The sequence below is a fragment of the Trifolium pratense genome, linkage group LG6, assembly GCF_020283565.1.
Source record: "Trifolium pratense cultivar HEN17-A07 linkage group LG6, ARS_RC_1.1, whole genome shotgun sequence".
NCBI classification, from domain to species: domain Eukaryota; kingdom Viridiplantae; phylum Streptophyta; class Magnoliopsida; order Fabales; family Fabaceae; genus Trifolium; species Trifolium pratense.
The window spans coordinates 23,167,225-23,190,164 of NC_060064.1; the positions used below are offsets into that span (position 1 = coordinate 23,167,225).

The window sequence follows — 22,940 nt, forward strand, 5'->3', positions numbered from 1 at the left end:
TGGTTTGGTTCAGAACCATAAAACTGAACCATTTTAACAGTTTGGTTCGGTTCGGTTTGAAAGATAAACAATTCAGTTCGGTTATGTTACTATGACTTTTGAAAACAGTTTTGGTTCAGCTCGATTTTTCTCCAGAACTGAATCATGCCCACCCCTACAAATTCTAAATTATGTCAAATGTAATAAATAATTTTACCTTTAATAATATCTTAACCGTGTATTTTAATGATCTTTCCAAAAATATGTATGGAATAAAATGAGACTCTCCTAGCTAGCTAGTGTGAGAAAATAGTGTTATAGATATAGTAATGCCACTTGATAGAGTATGTGAAAACTTTAAATTATTTTTCACGCCAAAGACAATCATAATGCGCATCGCAACAACCGCAACTACTATTGTATCCGCAACTACCAATACCAGAGGCGGACACATGTTAAGGCCTTGTGTGGCCTTGGCCACACTGGTTTTTTTAAGTTTTTTAAGTTTTTTTACTTATACTTGATCTAGTGTGTAAGAGCTAGCTACTCATTTTTTCCTTTAATTCCTTAACTACATGATTCCTTCTGTAGAATAGTATGGGCAATATATATATATATATATATATATATATATATATATATATATATATATATATATATATATATATATATATAGCTACACTACACATAATATATAATTTAATCGATCTAAGAATTTAGGATACATACAATGTTTAGAATAAAATGTAAAATTTTAAAACTTATATGTATCTTGTATACAGGGGTGGACACATGTTCCGATAATATAGGGCCTTGGCCATATCTGATATGGATGCACTCTATGTGCGGAGGAAAACTAAACGTTCTTAGTGTTTCTAGTGTTTCTAATTTGCATCATTATAAGCATGATTGTTTGTTTAGTGTTTTAGGTTTGTAGTTGCATGAGCTCAATGCTAGGTTTGATGAAGAGAATACTGAATTTTTACGGTGTGTTTTATGTTTGAGTCCCTTATCGTCATTTGCAGCTTTTGATGTCAAAAAATTATTGAGGATGATTGAGCTTTATCCAAATGATTTTGTAGATATGCCGGAAGTGGTGGTGCGACATCATCTTTGGACTTATGTAAGAGATGTTTGATCTGACTCTAATTTTGCAAAGTTAAAAGGACTTCTATATCTTTGTGCAAAACTTGTGGAAACAAATAAGTGCAACACATTTGGTATAATTTATAAGCTTTTGAAGTTAACTTTAATATTGCCGATAGCAACTGCAAGCGTGGAACATGTTTTTTCAGTTATGAATTTAGTGAAGGGTCCGCTATGCAACAAAATGAGTGATATTATTTTAGCTCATTTTCAAGAAATGGATAATAGGCGGTTTCATTGTAAATGTATTAAATTATAAATATTATATTTTATTTTCAGTATACTCCCTCTAGTCACTTATATAAGAAAACTTTTGTTTTCTAGATACATGGAATAATTGATATATCTAGTCCATTTTTTAGACCAAATACATCAATTATTTTATGAACCTAAAAAGTGAAAAAAAAATTATATTAAGAACCGGAGGGAATAATTTAGTTGATTGTATTTTTAAAATTTTGGCCACACCAAAATTTTATGTCCGGAAACTATGGTACAAAACTACAAATAACTATAGATAGCCACACGTTGTGCAGCATAAGTTGTGCTTAATAAATTTCATTTATAATTAATATTGAAATGCATAGTACTATAGTGATCCCTAGTTGGGATTCGATTACAACTGGGGAAATTAAGCCATCTTCCTCTTTATTCTGTCTTTGGTTATTTTCACAAACCAAGTAGTATTATTTATTCATCAAATGAAGCCTCACGAGTTGCTCATTGCGTGACTCTGTAATTTCTTGACGCAATTAGGGAATCCTGCAACGAGTAAAGTGAAATTGACATTAATTTTCTTTACGCATAATAATTACTTATTATGCATGAAAAATAAGTTTTAAAATTGACAAAAAGGTTTTAAATATTTCTAGTCCCTTTTTTAATATTTTTTGTACAAAGTTCCTAAAATATATAAGAATAATAAATAATTCATCATGTCTATAAAAAAAAAATTCATAATGCTTCTTCAAAAAAAAAAAAAATCATATAATTATTTTTATAAGTAATCCATAAAGCATACAATATTTATCTCGCTTAGTCCCTAACATCTTGTCGATGTATATTAATATGATAAATTTTCATATACTTTATACATAACTTATAAGGGCTTGTTTGGTGCACAGGATAAGAGACATGATAGGATAACTGTATCATATCCTGCCGCAATCCAGTGTTTGGTGATACAGCAGGATATGATAAGTTAATCCTGAAGCTTATCCTATTATGTCTCTCTAGTTATAATTCTTATCTTGAATTTGAGCTGGGTTACCAGCAGGATAGGATAAGAAAAAAAATTTCTGATTTATTTTATAAAATATATTTTAAAATACATAAAATAAAATTAATAAAATATAAATAATAAAATAATTAATTTTTAAATATATATGTGATTTTCTCACAGGGGTAATTTTGTAATTTACATATTCTAAAAAATCAAAATTTTACTAAAATTACAATATTTTAAAGTAAAATGATTATTTAAAAATTGACAAATAGGGATATTAATTTAAATTTTATAAAAAATTAAATATAATTCTTTTGCAATAGTAGTTTTATTATTTACGTATGAGATATATCATATATTTATTTGGCTTATCTAACATGTATATATTATTGAGTAAAATTTGATCATGATTCATATAAAAAATTAAACTTGATTATTTTCTCATAATTTTTATTTGAAAGTATATAAAGTTATTTGATTACTTATTCATATTTTTTATTTATAAAATTAAAAGTATTACAAAATAATTATAAAAAAATAACAATTGTTTTACAATAGTAATTTTGTCATTGTCATTTAAATATGTTATATATCTTATCATATTATTATGAGCTATTAAAAACAAAATATAATAGTTATCATGTTTGTTATCCTGTGTGCACCAAACACAGGATATGATAACTGAGTATAACTGTTATCCTGCTGTTATCATATCCTATCCTTATCCTGTTTTATATCCTATCCTGTCATTATGCTATCCTGCGCACCAAACGGGCCCTAAAATGATAGGGAATTATACATATATTTTTATTTTATTTTTTTGTATTTAGATACTTACAAGTAGAAAAGAGTAATACTTGATAGGTTAAACTTAGTTTTTCTTGTTTTCATTTTTCAAGAATCACAAACATTTTATTAGCTTAGGCTAAAAATAAAAAGGAAACATAATTGCAAGGACTAATATTAATAAAATCTGTACATAAATTGTTTTTCTATAAAAAAAAATAAGTTAGAAATTAATTTGGTCATATCATAAACAACACACACATATATATATATATATATATATATATATATATATATATATATATATATATATATGGTAGTGTGTGTGTGTATGTGTATTAGAGAAAGAAAAAAAAAACGAGGGTGTTAATTAATGGTTAGAGATTAGAGAAGTACGTGTTGCAGTTAATGGAGGGGCTAATCTTGTAAGGCAAATTGATACCACACTTAGGAGCGATGCTAGAAAGGGCCGAAAGATTGATTCCAGGTAAGCCGAATATAGTTCCTTTGACGCACCTGCAAACACTTTGACGATCAGCAATAGACTTACTCTGGCCATAAATACCCCTAAGTCCATTGCAACATGGTGCTGAGACAGATGGTCCTGGGTTCCTAAGGTACCCAAGGCATGGTGCTACAGTAAGTTGTATCTGACCACAAGAAAGGGCAGCGTTGGCCAAGGGAATGTCCAAAACCAAACATATCATAGACAAGCAAATAACTTTGACGAGCATTGAGCTAGGCATGATTGGTTTGGAAAATGTGGAGGGGGAAACTCACTTCAAATGTGTTAATGAGTGTGGAGGTGAATGAGTTCATAGCTAACGACTATTTATAGAGATTTTGGATCCAAGGTATAAGATTTTTTGCGTGAGGTGAGTTTTTCTGCCTATCAAAATTTCAAAGAATAAATATACAATACGGACCACTTTATGGTAAATTTTAATATGGACCACTTCATCAAGTGGTTCATGGTGGACCAGTCATGAATAACATTATAACGAATACGAATTTTACAAAATCCACCGTTGGATTAAAAGTTTACATCATATAGATCATCGATAGAAAAATTTAGAAAAATTGAAAATCATTTGATATGTTATTGAGACACATCAAGATTAACGGTTTATTAAATAACGTAAATCTTGATGGGTCTCAATAACATATCAAATAGTTTTTAAAAAATTTTAAAAAATTTATGGATGATCTATACGATATAAACTTTCAATCCAACAATGAATTTCGTAAAATTCATATTCGGTAGATCACTTGTCCACGGTGGACCACTTGTGAATGTGGTCCACCGTAGCATTAAATTCTAATATGGACCACTTGATGAAGTGGTCCATGGTGGACCAGTCATGAATAACATTATAACGAATACGAATTTTACCCAATCCACCGTTGGATTGAAAGTTTATATCATATAGATAATCCATAGAAAAATTTAGAAAAAATAAAAATCATTTGATATGTTATTGAGACACATCAAGATTAACGGTTTATTAAATAACGTAAATCTTGACGGGTCTCAATAACATATCAAATAATTTTCAAAAAAATTTAAAAAATTTATGGATGATCTATACGATATAAAATTTCAATCCAACAGTGAATTTCGTAAAATTCATATTCGGTAGATCACTTGTGAAGGTGATCCACCGTAACATTAGGCTTGATAAGAGTCTTCAAATTGGTACAATCAAAATTTAGAATAAAGTCAGAAGTCAGTGGTTAAGAGGTCCAAACTTGTGTTAATAATATATAGGGGAAATAGGGGTGGGCAAAGTTTGGTTTAAAACCAAAACTGCATGTGAATTGAACCAAACTATTTTTCCAGTTTGGTAGAACCGAATCAAACCATAATTATTTGACAAGAACCAAACTGAACTGATCCAGTTTTGTGTAAAAAAAACCAATCTGAACCGTTTTTAATTTAATTGGATTTAATTGAACCAATGCCACCATCTTTCCCTTCTCTCTATAAGCTCTTCAAAACTCTATCTCTCTTCCTCGCTTTTCATTCTGCATCTTTATTAGTCTTAATAATAATAATAATAATAATAATAATAATAATAATAATAATAATAATAATAATAATAATAATAATAATAATAATAATAATAATAATGATTACATTTGTGACAATTTATTTAAGGTGGTTCTACTTCTTCAACAAACCATCATCACCGCATGCATGCCATCTTCATGTCTCTCATCATTTTAACACAATATCTTTGGATCTTTCTTGTTTTCATGAATTGGCACTAGTCACAACAACTAAAGAAATACAACTAGTTCAAACCTGCTCTCAAAATAACATAGTTCAGTGGAGTTGCAGACGAAGCAAAGGGAGGCGCGAGGTGGTGCAAGAGAGGACAAAGCTGCGGTGCAGTTCGGTGGTGATGAGGTCGGTGACGGCAGAGGAGAAGAGTAGAAGAGCTGCGGCGGAGGAGCTGCAGCTTATATGGTTTTCAAATTATGATTTTAGGTTTTTAATTTTATTTAGAGTTTAAGTGATTTTGGTTTATTGGTTTTGGTTCAGTTAAAGGTTCACACAGTTTTTACAAAACAAACCGGTTAACTGAACTGTGTGTTCTCACAAATAGTTTGGTTTTTATTTTTTAAAATTTGGTTCAATTTTAAATGGTTTAGTTTGGTTCAGTTCACAAGTTTGGTTTTTTTGGTTTTTATGCCTACCCAGCAACTCGGGTAACAAATTAAGAAACAATATATATATATATATTCTCCCATTAATTTTTTTATGTGTACATATATCAACTCTATTAAATATTTAACTCTCATATTTTAAAATTTTTTGTGTGGATATTGTTAATAGGAATGAATGATGTATTTGTACCAGATTTCTCTTTTTTAGTGTTCTAGCACTCCTTGTGCTTAGATCACTTCTAATAAAATCTTTTGTTGTTCCAAAAAATAAATTTAAATTTTTTTGTTTTGAAGGGTGGTGATTTAACGGGACCTCTCTTGTCGCTGAAGAGAATTCAGTCCCTTATTTACAAGTATACAAATTTGAATTGTTTTTAGTAGGAAGATCACACAATTTGCTGTAATAAAATATTTCAATTCTTAATTTGAAATTGAACAGTTCATTTTCAAACCTAATAAAATTAAATGAAAATAATTTCGGCCACCAATTTAAAATCTAAAATGGATCCTCTCCTTCAATTCATTGGCTCCATCGTTGTCCTTCACATTTTGTTTCAATCTCTCTCTTGATATTCTCTCCCTCTCGATCTTTTTTTTAAGGAGAGATAAAAACAAAATATGGAAGGAGAGAGACAGAGAGCATCCAAGTCCTTTAAAATCAGACAGTTCCAATCTATCTGCACAATAAGATATTCAATAACTAACACACACGCATATATTTAGACACACCAAATTAGTTGGTACATCCAGAGTTTTTGTTTGATCACTTCTTAGCTTTTATATATGTTTACCACTGCTTCTCAACAAAGGCCTTTAACTTCTTGAATATTCCAAAGACTTCTGATTTTTCCATGCTGCAGTATATATCAAAGTCATTCTAGAAAAGTCATCAATGATGAGAATGAAATACCTATTGTTGTTGACTGATATTGTCCTCATCGGTCCACAAATGTCAGTGTGGATAAGCTCTAACACATCTTTAGTTCTCCACGATTCTCTTGTTAGAAATGTCAATCGATGTTGCTTTTCGAAAAGACATCCTTCACAAGCTTCATTACTTTCCTTCAAGTATAGGAGATCTCTCATCATATTCTTCTGATATAACATCTTTAACGCTTGAGTCATATTCATGCCTTTGAAATGCAATGTCAATAACATTAAAGCTTCACCATACTACTTTACTAACAAACAAAACAAGAAATTTTTGTAAGAACGTAATTCAAAATTTGCTAATTTTATTGAACGAAAAATATATTTAACGCTAAAGAAAAAAAAAAAACACGAGATGAATTCCAGCAAGAAAAAAAATAAGAATCACGAGAGACGATAGAGAATCTAAATGTCACTGTCACTACAAAAAATTTACCTATTAGCCATGGTCAAAACAACTGTGTTTAAATATATAGTTTGCCACGGATAAACCATGGCTAACCTATTTTGCAATTTTATATTTTCTATTTTCATTTTCCTTCCTCAATTTATTCTCTCATTCTTTTTCTTGAATTTTTCAATTTTTCACAAACCTCAATTTTCCAAATCTCTCAATTTCTTCTCTCTCTCTCTCTCTCTTCCATTCGATTTCGATCTTCAAATTTCACTGTTCATTATTTCTTCTGATTTCACTGTTATGTTGTGCCCTAAGTTTACTCTATTCTAATGTTTTGTTATTTTGATCTAATTTCACTTCTGTTAGGTAAATTGAAATTTGTATGCATGTCTCTTATGATTGAAATTTTGACTCATCTATTCAAATTATTATTGAGATGCATAATATTATTATCCCTAATGGTAATGGGGAATAGGTTACAACTTACAACCCGAGAAATTTACAAATCATCTTTATTCTGTCTTGGTTAATACTACAAACGAAGTATTTATTTTTGGGTAAAGTGTATTAAAAATATAAGAAGGGAGAATGGAGGAGTAGAGTATAAGGTGTACAAATTCCCCCATTAAAGAATCTAAATATTGTGACTTAGTTGGTTAAATATCTTTAAGTTTGAGGGAGAGTGGACTAAAGTTTGATCGTTGTTTAACATACAGTATAATAGAGAGGGTCGAAAAATATCAATAATAATTTGATCCAAGTTGTAAGAGTTTATGCTCTAAAATTTGATTTGATCCGGACATAAGAAGGTGTTAACACCAAAAATAGGAAAGAAAAAAAAAAAGGTGCAGCAACTGCCAACTGCGGTAACATATTAAGATTATAGCGTACCCCTGACCGGGGCGACCTACAAGGATACAAAGCAATGAGCACCTACTATGTTTCTATACATGTATGCAAACCCATCTGATTTGGAGAATTCTTTGAGGTGTGTGTGTGAGGGAAAATAGTTGCAGTAGCATCCATACTTCATTTTTTACTACTTACTAGGAGTAAATCCAAAAAACACAAAGAACAAATTAAAGAAGTAACATCCATGATACATGACTTTTGAATAATTTAAGCAATTTTTGAAAGATTTGCAGTCTTTGACCACATAGGAATCGTGCAAAGGTTTAGGGTAAAATCAACTATCGCAGTTGAAAAAACTATCCGTATAATATATAACCTTAGTTGTAAAACTAGGCATTATAACTCTAATGTAACCATGTAAAGAACCAGCCATATGGCTGGCCACCAAACAAAGCCACACCCCATTCCCTTCCTACTACAATACATTGAATATCCTAGTCCCAATTTTCCAGACTGCATTCCTCTTTCCAATGAAATTCATAACTGAATTTAGTATATGAGCAGCTCGATTAAATTGAACATGTTTCAATGCCCTGCAAGATAGAAACCAATGCAGACTTCAGAATTATAGTCCCATAAACCAGGACTCCCTTGCACTACATTACACTCAAATCTCGCTATTCATACTATGGCAACAAAAATTAACATGTTTTGCCATTTTTTGCAACATAATCTTTCATGCAAAACTGGACATCCGATCGGAGTCTTAGTCTTTCACAATGTATAAAACCACCACAACATGAGTTACAGATCATGCCAAGTATGTCCTTTCTGCAAAATATTGTGTTCCTTAAAGATAATTTAATATTTAATTTAAACCATACAACGAGAAGGGGATGGAGGCGGTTGAAAACAGGTTATGATGGAAGGAATAACATTGGTCATAACCTACAATTCTGAACTAGCTCTTAATAAATATCATTCAGACTAAAAATAATGCAATTAGGCCTTCGATTTCTTCCCTTTGGTTTCACTACTCGGTTGGTTCTTGAAGGGTAGGAAAGTCTTTCCACCCATGAATGGCCTGAGGACTTCTGGTATCTCTACCCCATCCTCCTTTTGGTTGTTCTCTAGTATGCAGCAAATGGTCCTTTCAGTAGCAGTGAGAGTAGAGTTCAACAAATGAACATATTGCTTCAACTGCTCATTGCTCTGCAACACGAAAAAAGATGTAAAGGCTAACAGTTAAAATTATGAAATTACATTCTTGTAGAGGGTTGAAATCAGTAGCCAAAAAAAATAAACATATTGCTGATGGCAACACAAGTGTGGTCATTGACACACTTTAAGCTATCGGAGTCTAGCATCATAACATATCAGGCCATATAAGTAAGCACCATCATCACCGACAGTTATTCTCAAAATGTTTTTAACAAAGATACAAAATTTTACTTGTCTGCAAACTATCATTTCAATTTTCAATGAAAAAACATAGAAATTTCAGGAAGAATGGGTTTCATAAATTGATATTACAACATTCTTACATATACAGGGAAAGATCTCTCCCCCTCCTCTCTCTGGAAATTAACTTCATCCAAAAGTTACTGAATAATACCAAGTAATAACGGCATAAATATGATGAACCTGGGCATAACTGACCTTTTTCTGACCATATCGAATTTCTAATTTTCTGGCCTGGTAGTCTGTACAATTTGAACAGGATACCAACTCTGTAAGTTTGAGAAGCTGGAAACCATGCTTCAAGATCATACTTCTTTGCTGCAGCATCATTTAAAGCCCCAGATACAATGGAAACAATTTGATATGGAATGTTCAACTGCAGCAAGTAAAACAAAATGTAACTACTTAAGAGTAGATGTAAAATAAAAAGGAGGGCAAATAAAGCGTACAGTTTAGGTCAATAACAACCAAGAGAATAATCTATATGCAATGGCAATAATATCAACATAATGTATTAGTACTTAGCCAATACATAAGACAGACAATAATCATAAACATACAACAAAGTCATATATATCAAAATTTAAAAGAAATATAGAGATGCATTAAACATTCCTCTGGTTAGACGTGTTTGGCATATCAAAGACAAGGTGGCTTAATCCCGTAGATTAATTACCCTGGAATTCAGCAACTATTCAAAACCATATTATAGTATAATATATAGCACTCCTATCTCTTAGGGAAGGAGAACGTAAATTACTCTATTATAAATTCTTTTGAAATAAGCACTCAAATGAAATTGTCGTACCGCCTTGTAAAACTCCTCAGAGTTCTTAAGCATTTCCTCATGCATGTCCCATGAATCATTGTCATTTGGGGAAGTAATACAAAACTGTTCCACTTTCTCAAATTGGTGAACTCGGAATATTCCTAGAGTATCTCGACCGTGAGATCCAGCTTCTTTCCTAAAGCAAGAAGAATATCCAGCATACCTGCAGAAAGCATGTTTCCAAAATTTAAACTAACATATTTTTCCAGTTTTAATATTAAACGTGCAACTAAATTCATGTTACCTTAGGGGTAGCTGGGTAGGGTGGATCCAATCATCTATATGATATGCACAAAGTGGCTGCTCTGCTGTTGCAATCAGATATTTATCATCTCCTTCACCAGTTACCTAAAAATAATAATTCCTTAGATATGTTCAGATCAGAAGAAAAGATTGGGTGATCTTTGGCTTGTTATGTAGTTTCAATTTCAGACAGTATAACCATTAAGACATTAACTCCCTCCAGTCTCTAATGTAAGCATAAAAGTATTCATATTTGGTGGCCTCGAATATAAAACAACTTTCAATATATTTAATGATGCCATTACTGAAATACACCTATAATAATATAAGTTTTCTTTTTCAATGATTCTTGTTCTCATGAAACAAGTTTTCATCAATATCGCTTTTCAGAATGCACACATTTTAACCGTCAAAAATAGAGAGAAAGAATGCACACATTTTGCATGAGATTGAGAAAATTAATTGCACTTAACTAAATTTCTTAGTAAGTGGGAGGTTAGGTACTTTTGCTTTAAATCAAGACTGGAGAGGATAATACAAAAAGGCCACCACTATGCTTGTTTTAAAGTTTTAGCAAGGAAAAGGAAATCATTTCCATTACAAAATTTTAAAAATGGAAAATATAATGAAAAGAAGGTGAATGAAAACAAATAAACAGAAAAAGGAAAATCTACAATAATGTTATTGGCAGTTTCGCACTTTAAAAAGATAAAACATAAGCATCTAAAACACAAATTATAAGCTCGTAATAGAATATCATCTATATACAGAGGCCTTGCTGATATGTCTTATAATAAAATCAAATTCTTACATGGACACCCAGATCAATAATAATGGAATAAACAATTTTACCTTATAAAGTTCTTCATCAAATTGAGCTAATTGAGCACACTTGGACATCATATCTTTTCTCATGAAGAAAGGAGTTTGTAATAAAGTATATTCCCTTTTCTCTAAAAACTCAAGCCCAAAGTTGATTAGAGCTTGATTAAGACGAACACCATCTCCTTTGAGGTAGTAACCTCTACCTCCAGCTACATCAGCTCCTATAATGCATCAAACAACATGACAAAAAAAGACTAGGTTACATTCGGAGAAGGTATCTGACCAGAAATGCAGAAACTATTGAAAGCCTTAGCTACTAAAGTTGAAAGAGAGCAGTGTTCCATTGGTGATTAACATAAAAGGCATCAGGTGGGAAACACAAATACAGCAAAAACGATGATGCACACAATTAACTTAAAGAAATCATACTCTGATAATTAGATTCTAATGAATCAAGCAACATGTCAGAACAAATCAAAATACTCAACAGTGTCCAAATTCAGTATAGTGGCAGAAAGATATTGTGCAAATCACGCACTACTGCAACAACTAAACCAACAAACACACTTTCGTGTACGTTTCATTCCACTTCTAGAAAGGCCAAGGTGTAGAATTGATTTTGACATATTTGGTTTCTCTAGAGTAGAATTCGCCAGAATTGATTCTACTTAAAGCTAGAAATGGTTGCTTTTCATTCAAAAATTGATTTTTACACTAAAATTTATCGGTCAACTCACTTTTACAGGAATGTATCCAAACATAAATCACTTTACATTCAACTCAATTTTGGTCAGAATCAATTTTATAAAATTGATAAATAAATAAATAAATAAATAAATAATCTGACTAGGAAAAATGAATAAATTCAAACCTTTCTTCAAATCAGCTATCCCAAGTAGGTCAACTAGTTCCACATGATTCTTGAGTTTAGGCTCAACCCTTTTCTCCCCCCATGTTCTAATCACTTCATTATTGGCCTAAAACATAGATCATCCCATAAATTTTAAAACAATGATTACAATATCAAAGAAAAAAATCCATATATATAATAAAAATAGAAAATACCTCATCATTGTCGACTCGAACAGAATCATGGATGAGGTTTCCAATAGTTTCCAATTTGGAATTCAAAAGGCTTAGGGTTTCCCGAGCCTCGACCTCTTTCTCAGCTATCTTCTTCTTAGTCTCTTCAGAATCAGCAATGAGCTTGGTTGCATCTTCACCAGCCTAACACATACACAACCATGGAATTCACAATTGAATTTAATTTTTTATTTTTTTTGGTCAAATAGCCTAGTTGCTAGAAAATCCACCTTAAAAGTAGATAAGTGGAGTGTCCGAAGTTCGAACACCGGCTCTGTTGCGATATCCCTACCAACTAAGTTAAGCTCACGGGGACTGAATTTACAATCGAATTTAATGTAACGAGGATTTGAAATTGCATGTAAAAAGATGAAAATGAAGATAGTGATAGATACTTACACGCTTGAGTTTGGAAACTTCTTTGTTGATCTTGTTGACTTCTTTGCGGAGATTTTCCAACTCGAATTGGCCTGAGAAAAAAGAAAATTGAAAGGATTAGGTTAAAGATGATGAGATTGTAAATGTTAAAAGGGAAGAGGAGATGAGTACGTTTTCGCCATTCTTTGTCGAGATTGATGATTTCATCGACGACTTCGACGCTGGCGAAACGACGGCGTTGGGATTCCCGGATGAGTTCGGGGTTGTGACCCTTTTCTTCCCGGAATAGGTTGATGTCCAGCATGTTATGGTTCTCGCGGCGTCGTAATGAGTGAGAGTGAAAGAGTGTGAAAGCAGATAGTAGAAGAAGGGCCTTCAGGTGGTTTTTTTGGACATTCGCAAAAAACTAAAAATTACATGCATTGAGTTTTTACTTTTTACTTTGGATCCGGATTCTCTCCATCATCCATTGTCTCCTTCTCTCTCCTTCTCCAATCCTGACCCGTTAGATCAATCTTGCAGTCAAAATCTATTTTGACAAAACAAGCGTACTGCAAATATTACATGTAATCCTAAACTTGAAATAGAAAATCCTCTGCGGGCGAACGATTCAGACAACACCACCAACTTGGGCAGCGGCGCAACGGTGGGTGAAGCAGCGGCGCTGTGGTCAGAGATGACGCTGCGGTGGGTGAAGCAGCGGCGCTGTGGTTGGAGATGACGCAAAGGTCGAAGACGCAGCGACAAGAGACAACGGTTTATGCGGTGGTCGACAAAAAGACGATAAGTGGTCAGCAAAGCAGAGAAAACGCAACATAAGATGAATGATAAAAATGTGAAATTTATTTCCTTCCTTTTTTCTGATTTGTTTGTTTCTATCTTTCTCTATTGATTTTGTTTCTTTTGTATTTATTGACTGGAAGATAGTGAAATTATTGAAGCACAATGGAGTATTGATGTAGTGTTTTGTTGCGAATATCACAGCCACTACACACAAACCATCTTGCTGCTACTGCTGGGTCTGTTTCAATTTTTGTTGATGCTGGATGTAGTGTGAATGCACCAACAGGCTGGGGTTTGGTTTTCAAAGATCACAATAGTGTAACAACCTTCAGTGCTTGTAAAAGAGACGACATTTCAGTCGATCCAATTATGGCTGAGGCTTTGGGTATTAGACGGGCCATCCAACTAGCTCGAGATCTAGGCCTAAATTATGTCTCCATTTTCTCTGATGCAGCTACATTTGGTGGATTGTATTAACAAGAAAGAAGGCAAAGATAGCAGCAATTGATATGGTGGTCCAAGATTGTAGAGCTTTAATTTCTAGTTTGTTAAATGTTAGTGTTATGTTTGTTAGAAGAGAACAAAATGGTGATGCTCATAGCCTGGCCTCGTAAAGTTATGGGTAATAGAACATGAATAGGTGTAACTCCCATTGTGTCTGGTATTTCAAATTATACAGGTGATCATGTTTCTATATGTATTCCAAATGGCTGTGTTCCAGCTTTTATCTGATGAATGATGTTTAACTTCAAAAAAAAAAAGATTAATGATATGTGGTGAAGTTGGGAACATTGTACAAAAAGTTTTATCATATTGAATAAAATGGGTCAATGGTTGTAAAGGGGCTTTGATTTGGTTTATGGCTACTCTAATGTAAAAAGATTTAGTTTTGTTCTCAAATTACTTTATCTCTAAACCACTAAACTAGAAAAATCAAGAAAATATGATATCATAATGAATGATGTTTCTGATATTGTACAGAAAAACCAATAAATTACTTCATCTTGAATTTACACTTTGTAGCAACTAAAGTCATATTATACAGAAAAACCAGAAAACTTATATTGTATTTATACTTATACTATTTCTTGAATTGACACTTGTAGCAACTAAAGTGATATTGCATATGTCCAAAACACAACCAGAAGTAGATTCCCAAAAAAAAAGATTTGCTTCACATCTTTATGGATTGATCATTGTTGTGGTATCCTCATGAAGGTTATCCTATAATTCATAACATAGGATTAGCATAAAATACAAGATTTGGCTTTGTTGAAAGCGACAATTACATAGAATTGAAACTTACCATTAATAAGCTAGTATAATTAGTGACACAAAATGAACTTAAATTGTCATTGTTTTCCTGCATAAAATTCAAAACATTTAATCAGTAAACAATTAGTAGTTCATTCACATACTGAAATTGCTATAATCTAACCATGGATACATCATTGAGCCATATAGGTGCACTTGTATTAGACACCATATGTTGCACATGTCTTTGTGAATAACTTGAGTCATTATTTTTTCTGTTTTTGGACAGTTTACCCTTTACCACTTTTCTATTGTTGTTCTGCATGTAAAAACATAAAAAAAAAAAAAAAAAAAAAAACAATGTGAATTTATTTAGTTGACTAAATCTAATAGTAAAATTCAATAGTTATATAATTTAATAATACCTTAATTTGTGAAGCACCTGAACCACCACTTTTCTGTTTTTTTTTGTAAGTCTGCTCTCTACCCAACTTTTCATACGCTTTCTGCCTTTCTGGCTTTCCCTTTTTTTAAATTTATGTACTTGTGTTGAACCATCAATGTCATTTTCAATTTCTTCAATTGTGCTAAGAAACTCATTCACTTGAGCCTTACTTACTTGACTATTTTGAAATCGTAGTATCTGCCTCTCCAATTCATCAACAACTTTGGTAATAAAAGGTGAATGTTTCCGGACTTCTACATGCTTCACTGGCAATCCTAATAAGGCGGGGACAAATCTTATGGTACCGTTGCTTTGGGGACAAATCAATATCTTCCACCAAATGACTAATACCAACAATAGGTAATTCACCACTTCTTGCAGACTTTGTCCACCTCTTCATGATATAAGGTTCAGGCACTGATTTCACATCCATATGAATAAAGACTCTTAAACAATGACAACAAAGTATACCAAAGCTCTCAAACTTACGACAAGAGCAACAAATTAACTTCTTATCAAAATCAAATAACACTTTCCATTCTCCCAAATCCCTTGCCATGGCAATGACATATTCACTTGATGATGTTTGTATATTCATACTTTTGACAGAACATGCTGCAAATAGCTCAAACTCCTTTTGAAATCGATAAAAAATAGTGGGAGTATATATCTCAGACATTTGTTGCAATATATCAGAATATGAATTTATAAGTCTTGGTATTTTTTGACGTGATTCAAATTCACACCTCAATTCGTTATATCTCATTTCTTCTACAACGTCCTCAAAGCGTTTCAAAAACTTGATTATATCCAAATCCACATTCATAAAACTCTTGATGTCTGCATTCACACTTTCACTAAGTTGGGTGCTTCGCATTCCTAATGTAAAAGCCTTATTCATGTAACAAGATGCCCATTTCTCCTTCAAATTGTATGCTCTCCTCAACCATGGCTCTTCATCACCATTATAGTTTACAAGGAGGGTTCTCCAACTTTCTTCAAATTGTTTTTCATCATCATACCCATACATGCACTTCTTAAAGTCACTAAGAAAATGAGATTCACCTTTCATTAAATGACTTAAGTGTTTGATACAATTTTGCATTAAGTGCCATGTACACAGGCCATGGTAAGCTCCTGGCATTACGTGGACAAGTGCTTTTGCCATTGCTTGATATTGATCAGTAAAAACTGTTTGAGGCGTTTTTTGCTTATGTGCCTCTAGAAACGTCTCAAAAAGCCACTTGAACGACTCTGCAGTTTCGTCGTACAATAATGCAGCCCCAAAGATCACCGCTTTTCGATGGTGGTTAAATCCCGAGAACACTGCTAGTGGTCTATATGAACTATTTGTGCAATATGTTGAATCAAGAGAAACCACATCACCAAAATATCCATAATCAAAGAGCATTCTCGCATCTGCCCAAAATACATTAGTAATTTGATCTTCCACATCCATTTGATAAGCATGATAAAAGGAAGGGCTATCAAGCGACATTTTTTGAAAGTATTGCAATAGATACCCGGCTTCCCCATTTACTAAACTGTTTTGCCTTCTTTTTTTTAGATAATTCTTTTGATCAAGGCGTGTAAATCCCAAGTTGGTTCTGCCACCCACTTCTTTACTCATCAAATCAAATGAACTCCTTTGTTGAAGACCGGCGTCATCCGCTAGATCAATTTGTTGGCAGTGAATTTCTGAAACTTTTCGTTGAGATGACAACATATGAGTTGTTTCTTGTGTGTGTAACATATGGTTATGTTCTACCACAAAATCATGAACCATCCAATTTTTGAAATATCTATATAGTTTTCGTAGTTTAAACACCTTGTTCAAGAAAATCAATAAAAACAGGAATATTTAAATCTGTTTTGATTACCCCTAGCCTCCTCTCCCGTCTGAAATAGACCCCTTTATATAAATTATAACCCATGTTATCCGCGAAGATAAAGGCAAGGTGCATTTGGTCTAAATAAATTATTAGTTCATCTAAATAGGCTAGAGAGTCCGGGCAAGGAAGTTCTAAACTTGGTGTTTGGGCAAGAAGTCTTAGGTGGTGTACTTGGGCAAGGAAGTCCTAAGTTGTGAACTTGGGCAACAAAGTCCTAAGTAAGGTGTTTGGGCATTTGTAATCAGTTGTAATTATAGTGAACTCCTTCGAAGAGTCAAGGGACTGGACTACTCTCAATTTTGGGAGGAACCAGAATAAACATTTCGTGTGTACCCCCCCCCCCCCCCCCCCCCCCCCTCTCTCTCTCGTGTTTACTTATCCGCCGCAAGTACTCTGCTCTATATCTTTCAAGCACTTGAGTTTCAAAACAAAGAAAAAGAAAACACAATTCAACCTCACTTCTTGTGTTTTTCTCACCTTCATTTTTTCTTCAGCATCCTCTAGTCTTGCATTTGCTTTATACCACATTGTTCTTGTGTTACTCAAAAGGGCTAGGCCTTGCGATTTGGTGATTTTCAAATCATTTTAGTGTCGGCTTGCTCGAAAGGTCTATAAGGTATCTAACTCAAAATAAGAAACATGAGGAATAGCGCAAGTTGTTTTTTTAGAGTGTTGCGCAAACCATAAAATATCGAGTTCAAATTTTATTGTTTAAAAAAATCATAGTAAAATTTACGGTTTTAAATTTGTGGTCCACATCCACATTTGCGGTCGCAGTACAACTGATGCAAAAGTCACCGCAAATGCATAACATAGCAATCACAGTGTGATTTTTAATCATACATACAGTCGCATCTTAATTGCATCAAAAACTATATCAGACGATTTCAATCATATTCATTCAAATATTTTCACAATAAATTAATATTTATGAACCCCAAATTCTTAGGGTGGGCAAAAGCCCCGAACTAAACTGGCGAACTAAACTGAACCGAACCAAAAAAGCTGAACCATAACTAACTGTTTTTAAACTAAACTGAAATAATTCGGTTTGGTTCATGATTATCAGTTTGGCTTGGTTCGATTCACTTTAATGGTTCGGTTTGTTTTAGTTAAAAGTTAGCTGTGGTTTGGTTCAGAACCATAAAACTGAACCATTTTAACAGTTTGGTTCGGTTCGGTTTGAAAGATAAACAATTCAGTTCGGTTATGTTACTATGACTTTTGAAAACAGTTTTGGTTCAGCTCGATTTTTCTCCAGAACTGAATCATGCCCACCCCTACAAATTCTAAATTATGTCAAATGTAATAAATAATTTTACCTTTAATAATATCTTAACCGTGTATTTTAATGATCTTTCCAAAAATATGTATGGAATAAAATGAGACTCTCCTAGCTAGCTAGTGTGAGAAAATAGTGTTATAGATATAGTAATGCCACTTGATAGAGTATGTGAAAACTTTAAATTATTTTTCACGCCAAAGACAATCATAATGCGCATCGCAACAACCGCAACTACTATTGTATCCGCAACTACCAATACCAGAGGCGGACACATGTTAAGGCCTTGTGTGGCCTTGGCCACACTGGTTTTTTTAAGTTTTTTAAGTTTTTTTACTTATACTTGATCTAGTGTGTAAGAGCTAGCTACTCATTTTTTCCTTTAATTCCTTAACTACATGATTCCTTCTGTAGAATAGTATGGGCAATATATATATATATATATATATATATATATATATATATATATATATATATATATATATATATATATATATATATATATATATATATATATATATATAGCTACACTACACATAATATATAATTTAATCGATCTAAGAATTTAGGATACATACAATGTTTAGAATAAAATGTAAAATTTTAAAACTTATATGTATCTTGTATACAGGGGTGGACACATGTTCCGATAATATAGGGCCTTGGCCATATCTGATATGGATGCACTCTATGTGCGGAGGAAAACTAAACGTTCTTAGTGTTTCTAGTGTTTCTAATTTGCATCATTATAAGCATGATTGTTTGTTTAGTGTTTTAGGTTTGTAGTTGCATGAGCTCAATGCTAGGTTTGATGAAGAGAATACTGAATTTTTACGGTGTGTTTTATGTTTGAGTCCCTTATCGTCATTTGCAGCTTTTGATGTCAAAAAATTATTGAGGATGATTGAGCTTTATCCAAATGATTTTGTAGATATGCCGGAAGTGGTGGTGCGACATCATCTTTGGACTTATGTAAGAGATGTTTGATCTGACTCTAATTTTGCAAAGTTAAAAGGACTTCTATATCTTTGTGCAAAACTTGTGGAAACAAATAAGTGCAACACATTTGGTATAATTTATAAGCTTTTGAAGTTAACTTTAATATTGCCGATAGCAACTGCAAGCGTGGAACATGTTTTTTCAGTTATGAATTTAGTGAAGGGTCCGCTATGCAACAAAATGAGTGATATTATTTTAGCTCATTTTCAAGAAATGGATAATAGGCGGTTTCATTGTAAATGTATTAAATTATAAATATTATATTTTATTTTCAGTATACTCCCTCTAGTCACTTATATAAGAAAACTTTTGTTTTCTAGATACATGGAATAATTGATATATCTAGTCCATTTTTTAGACCAAATACATCAATTATTTTATGAACCTAAAAAGTGAAAAAAAAATTATATTAAGAACCGGAGGGAATAATTTAGTTGATTGTATTTTTAAAATTTTGGCCACACCAAAATTTTATGTCCGGAAACTATGGTACAAAACTACAAATAACTATAGATAGCCACACGTTGTGCAGCATAAGTTGTGCTTAATAAATTTCATTTATAATTAATATTGAAATGCATAGTACTATAGTGATCCCTAGTTGGGATTCGATTACAACTGGGGAAATTAAGCCATCTTCCTCTTTATTCTGTCTTTGGTTATTTTCACAAACCAAGTAGTATTATTTATTCATCAAATGAAGCCTCACGAGTTGCTCATTGCGTGACTCTGTAATTTCTTGACGCAATTAGGGAATCCTGCAACGAGTAAAGTGAAATTGACATTAATTTTCTTTACGCATAATAATTACTTATTATGCATGAAAAATAAGTTTTAAAATTGACAAAAAAGTTTTAAATATTTCTAGTCCCTTTTTTAATATTTTTTGTACAAAGTTCCTAAAATATATAAGAATAATAAATAATTCATCATGTCTATAAAAAAAAAATTCATAATGCTTCTTCAAAAAAAAAAAAAATCATATAATTATTTTTATAAGTAATCCATAAAGCATACAATATTTATCTCGCTTAGTCCCTAACATCTTGTCGATGTATATTAATATGATAAATTTTCATATACTTTATACATAACTTATAAGGGCTTGTTTGGTGCACAGGATAAGAGACATGATAGGATAACTGTATCATATCCTGCCGCAATCCAGTGTTTGGTGATACAGCAGGATATGATAAGTTAATCCTGAAGCTTATCCTATTATGTCTCTCTAGTTATAATTCTTATCTTGAATTTGAGCTGGGTTACCAGCAGGATAGGATAAGAAAAAAAATTTCTGATTTATTTTATAAAATATATTTTAAAATACATAAAATAAAATTAATAAAATATAAATAATAAAATAATTAATTTTTAAATATATATGTGATTTTCTCACAGGGGTAATTTTGTAATTTACATATTCTAAAAAATCAAAATTTTACTAAAATTACAATATTTTAAAGTAAAATGATTATTTAAAAATTGACAAATAGGGATATTAATTTAAATTTTATAAAAAATTAAATATAATTCTTTTGCAATAGTAGTTTTATTATTTACGTATGAGATATATCATATATTTATTTGGCTTATCTAACATGTATATATTATTGAGTAAAATTTGATCATGATTCATATAAAAAATTAAACTTGATTATTTTCTCATAATTTTTATTTGAAAGTATATAAAGTTATTTGATTACTTATTCATATTTTTTATTTATAAAATTAAAAGTATTACAAAATAATTATAAAAAAATAACAATTGTTTTACAATAGTAATTTTGTCATTGTCATTTAAATATGTTATATATCTTATCATATTATTATGAGCTATTAAAAACAAAATATAATAGTTATCATGTTTGTTATCCTGTGTGCACCAAACACAGGATATGATAACTGAGTATAACTGTTATCCTGCTGTTATCATATCCTATCCTTATCCTGTTTTATATCCTATCCTGTCATTATGCTATCCTGCGCACCAAACGGGCCCTAAAATGATAGGGAATTCATACATATATTTTTATTTTATTTTTTTGTATTTAGATACTTACAAGTAGAAAAGAGTAATACTTGATAGGTTAAACTTAGTTTTTCTTGTTTTCATTTTTCAAGAATCACAAACATTTTATTAGCTTAGGCTAAAAATAAAAAGGAAACATAATTGCAAGGACTAATATTAATAAAATCTGTACATAAATTGTTTTTCTATAAAAAAAAATAAGTTAGAAATTAATTTGGTCATATCATAAACAACACACACACATATATATATATATATATATATATATATATATATATATATATATATATATATATATATATATATATATGGTAGTGTGTGTGTGTATGTGTATTAGAGAAAGAAAAAAAAACGAGGGTGTTAATTAATGGTTAGAGATTAGAGAAGTACGTGTTGCAGTTAATGGAGGGGCTAATCTTGTAAGGCAAATTGATACCACACTTAGGAGCGATGCTAGAAAGGGCCGAAAGATTGATTCCAGGTAAGCCGAATATAGTTCCTTTGACGCACCTGCAAACACTTTGACGATCAGCAATAGACTTACTCTGGCCATAAATACTCCTAAGTCCATTGCAACATGGTGCTGAGACAGATGGTCCTGGGTTCCTAAGGTACCCAAGGCATGGTGCTACAGTAAGTTGTATCTGACCACAAGAAAGGGCAGCGTTGGCCAAGGGAATGTCCAAAACCAAACATATCATAGACAAGCAAATAACTTTGACGAGCATTGAGCTAGCCATGATAGATTTGGAAAATTTTGATAGAGGAAATATTGCACTTCAAGTGTGTGAATGAATGTGAAAGTGATGATTGTGTTATGGTACCTAGCTAAGGAGTATTTATATAGAGAATATATATATGACCAATTTAACTTTGGTTACAATGTTTAACATTTATTATTTGAGGAAAGTTTTTCCACAACAATCAAAATCTTAAGAATGTACAAAGCCACTAAATTTTGTCTTCGGTAGTATGGATAAAATTTTAGATCCAAGTCTTATTGGCTTCGATGTAACAAACACAATTCTCAAAAATAATTATAACACGGTAAAAATTTGGATTCCTATTTAATTATGAGAAATATAAAATATTCACTGTTGATAATATATAAAAATAAAGTACTAGAGGAAGTTGAGTAAATTAACGAGTACCAGAAGTACACTCCACTAGAATAAGGAAATAAGGAGGCACACCACCAACAAATTAGAATCCCTAAAATGCACCACCATTATTTTGACGAGTCGACAACTTATCCGGTAGAAGTTGCCAAGAAAAGACTGTCACTTTTGAAGGGGCCTAAGTTTTTCACACTTTTTGAAGCAGCTTTTTTCTTCTACAGAGAAGATCACCTCATCAGCAATGGAACGACTAAGCGTAAAAAAAGCTGACTTAACTGAATAGTCACCACTTGGACCATGCTTCCAAAACCAAGAATCATCTGCTACAGAGATC

At 32.0% G+C, this 22,940-nt stretch overlaps 3 protein-coding genes and 2 pseudogenes across 3 annotated transcripts; all 5 read right to left on the bottom strand.

Moving 5' to 3' along the window:
• Window positions 1–1,667: 1,667 nt before the first annotated feature.
• LOC123892448 (non-specific lipid-transfer protein 1-like) lies at window positions 1,668–3,937 on the bottom strand. Its single transcript, XM_045942229.1, has 2 exons — window positions 3,533–3,937; window positions 1,668–1,887 (listed from the first exon to the last, which is right to left on the bottom strand). The coding sequence occupies exons 1-2, from the start codon at window positions 3,880–3,882 to the stop codon at window positions 1,878–1,880; spliced, it is 360 nt and encodes a 119-aa protein (XP_045798185.1). The 5' UTR covers window positions 3,883–3,937; the 3' UTR covers window positions 1,668–1,877.
• A 4,782-nt stretch (window positions 3,938–8,719) lies between these two features.
• Window positions 8,720–13,196, bottom strand: LOC123892650 (annotated as a pseudogene).
• Window positions 13,197–14,769: 1,573 nt separating this feature from the next.
• Window positions 14,770–16,454, bottom strand: LOC123891937 (annotated as a pseudogene).
• Window positions 16,455–16,466: 12 nt separating this feature from the next.
• On the bottom strand, window positions 16,467–17,706 carry LOC123891938 (protein FAR1-RELATED SEQUENCE 5-like; the record flags this gene model as incomplete). Its single annotated transcript, XM_045941800.1, has 2 exons — window positions 17,656–17,706; window positions 16,467–17,114 (listed from the first exon to the last, which is right to left on the bottom strand). Coding segments are annotated over exons 1-2 (699 nt in total), but the record flags the coding sequence as incomplete, so codon positions are not given.
• Window positions 17,707–19,868: 2,162 nt separating this feature from the next.
• LOC123890452 (non-specific lipid-transfer protein 1-like) lies at window positions 19,869–22,352 on the bottom strand. Its single transcript, XM_045940062.1, has 2 exons — window positions 21,879–22,352; window positions 19,869–20,217 (listed from the first exon to the last, which is right to left on the bottom strand). The coding sequence occupies exons 1-2, from the start codon at window positions 22,226–22,228 to the stop codon at window positions 20,208–20,210; spliced, it is 360 nt and encodes a 119-aa protein (XP_045796018.1). The 5' UTR covers window positions 22,229–22,352; the 3' UTR covers window positions 19,869–20,207.
• Between the last annotated feature and the right edge of the window lie 588 nt (window positions 22,353–22,940).

What these genes read in the sequence shown, in the direction of transcription:
- LOC123892448 (XM_045942229.1), bottom strand. Translation starts at nt 3,882, where the DNA reads ATGCCTAGCTCAATGCTCGTCAAAGTTATTTGCTTGTCTATGATATGT.
- LOC123890452 (XM_045940062.1), bottom strand. Translation starts at nt 22,228, where the DNA reads ATGGCTAGCTCAATGCTCGTCAAAGTTATTTGCTTGTCTATGATATGT.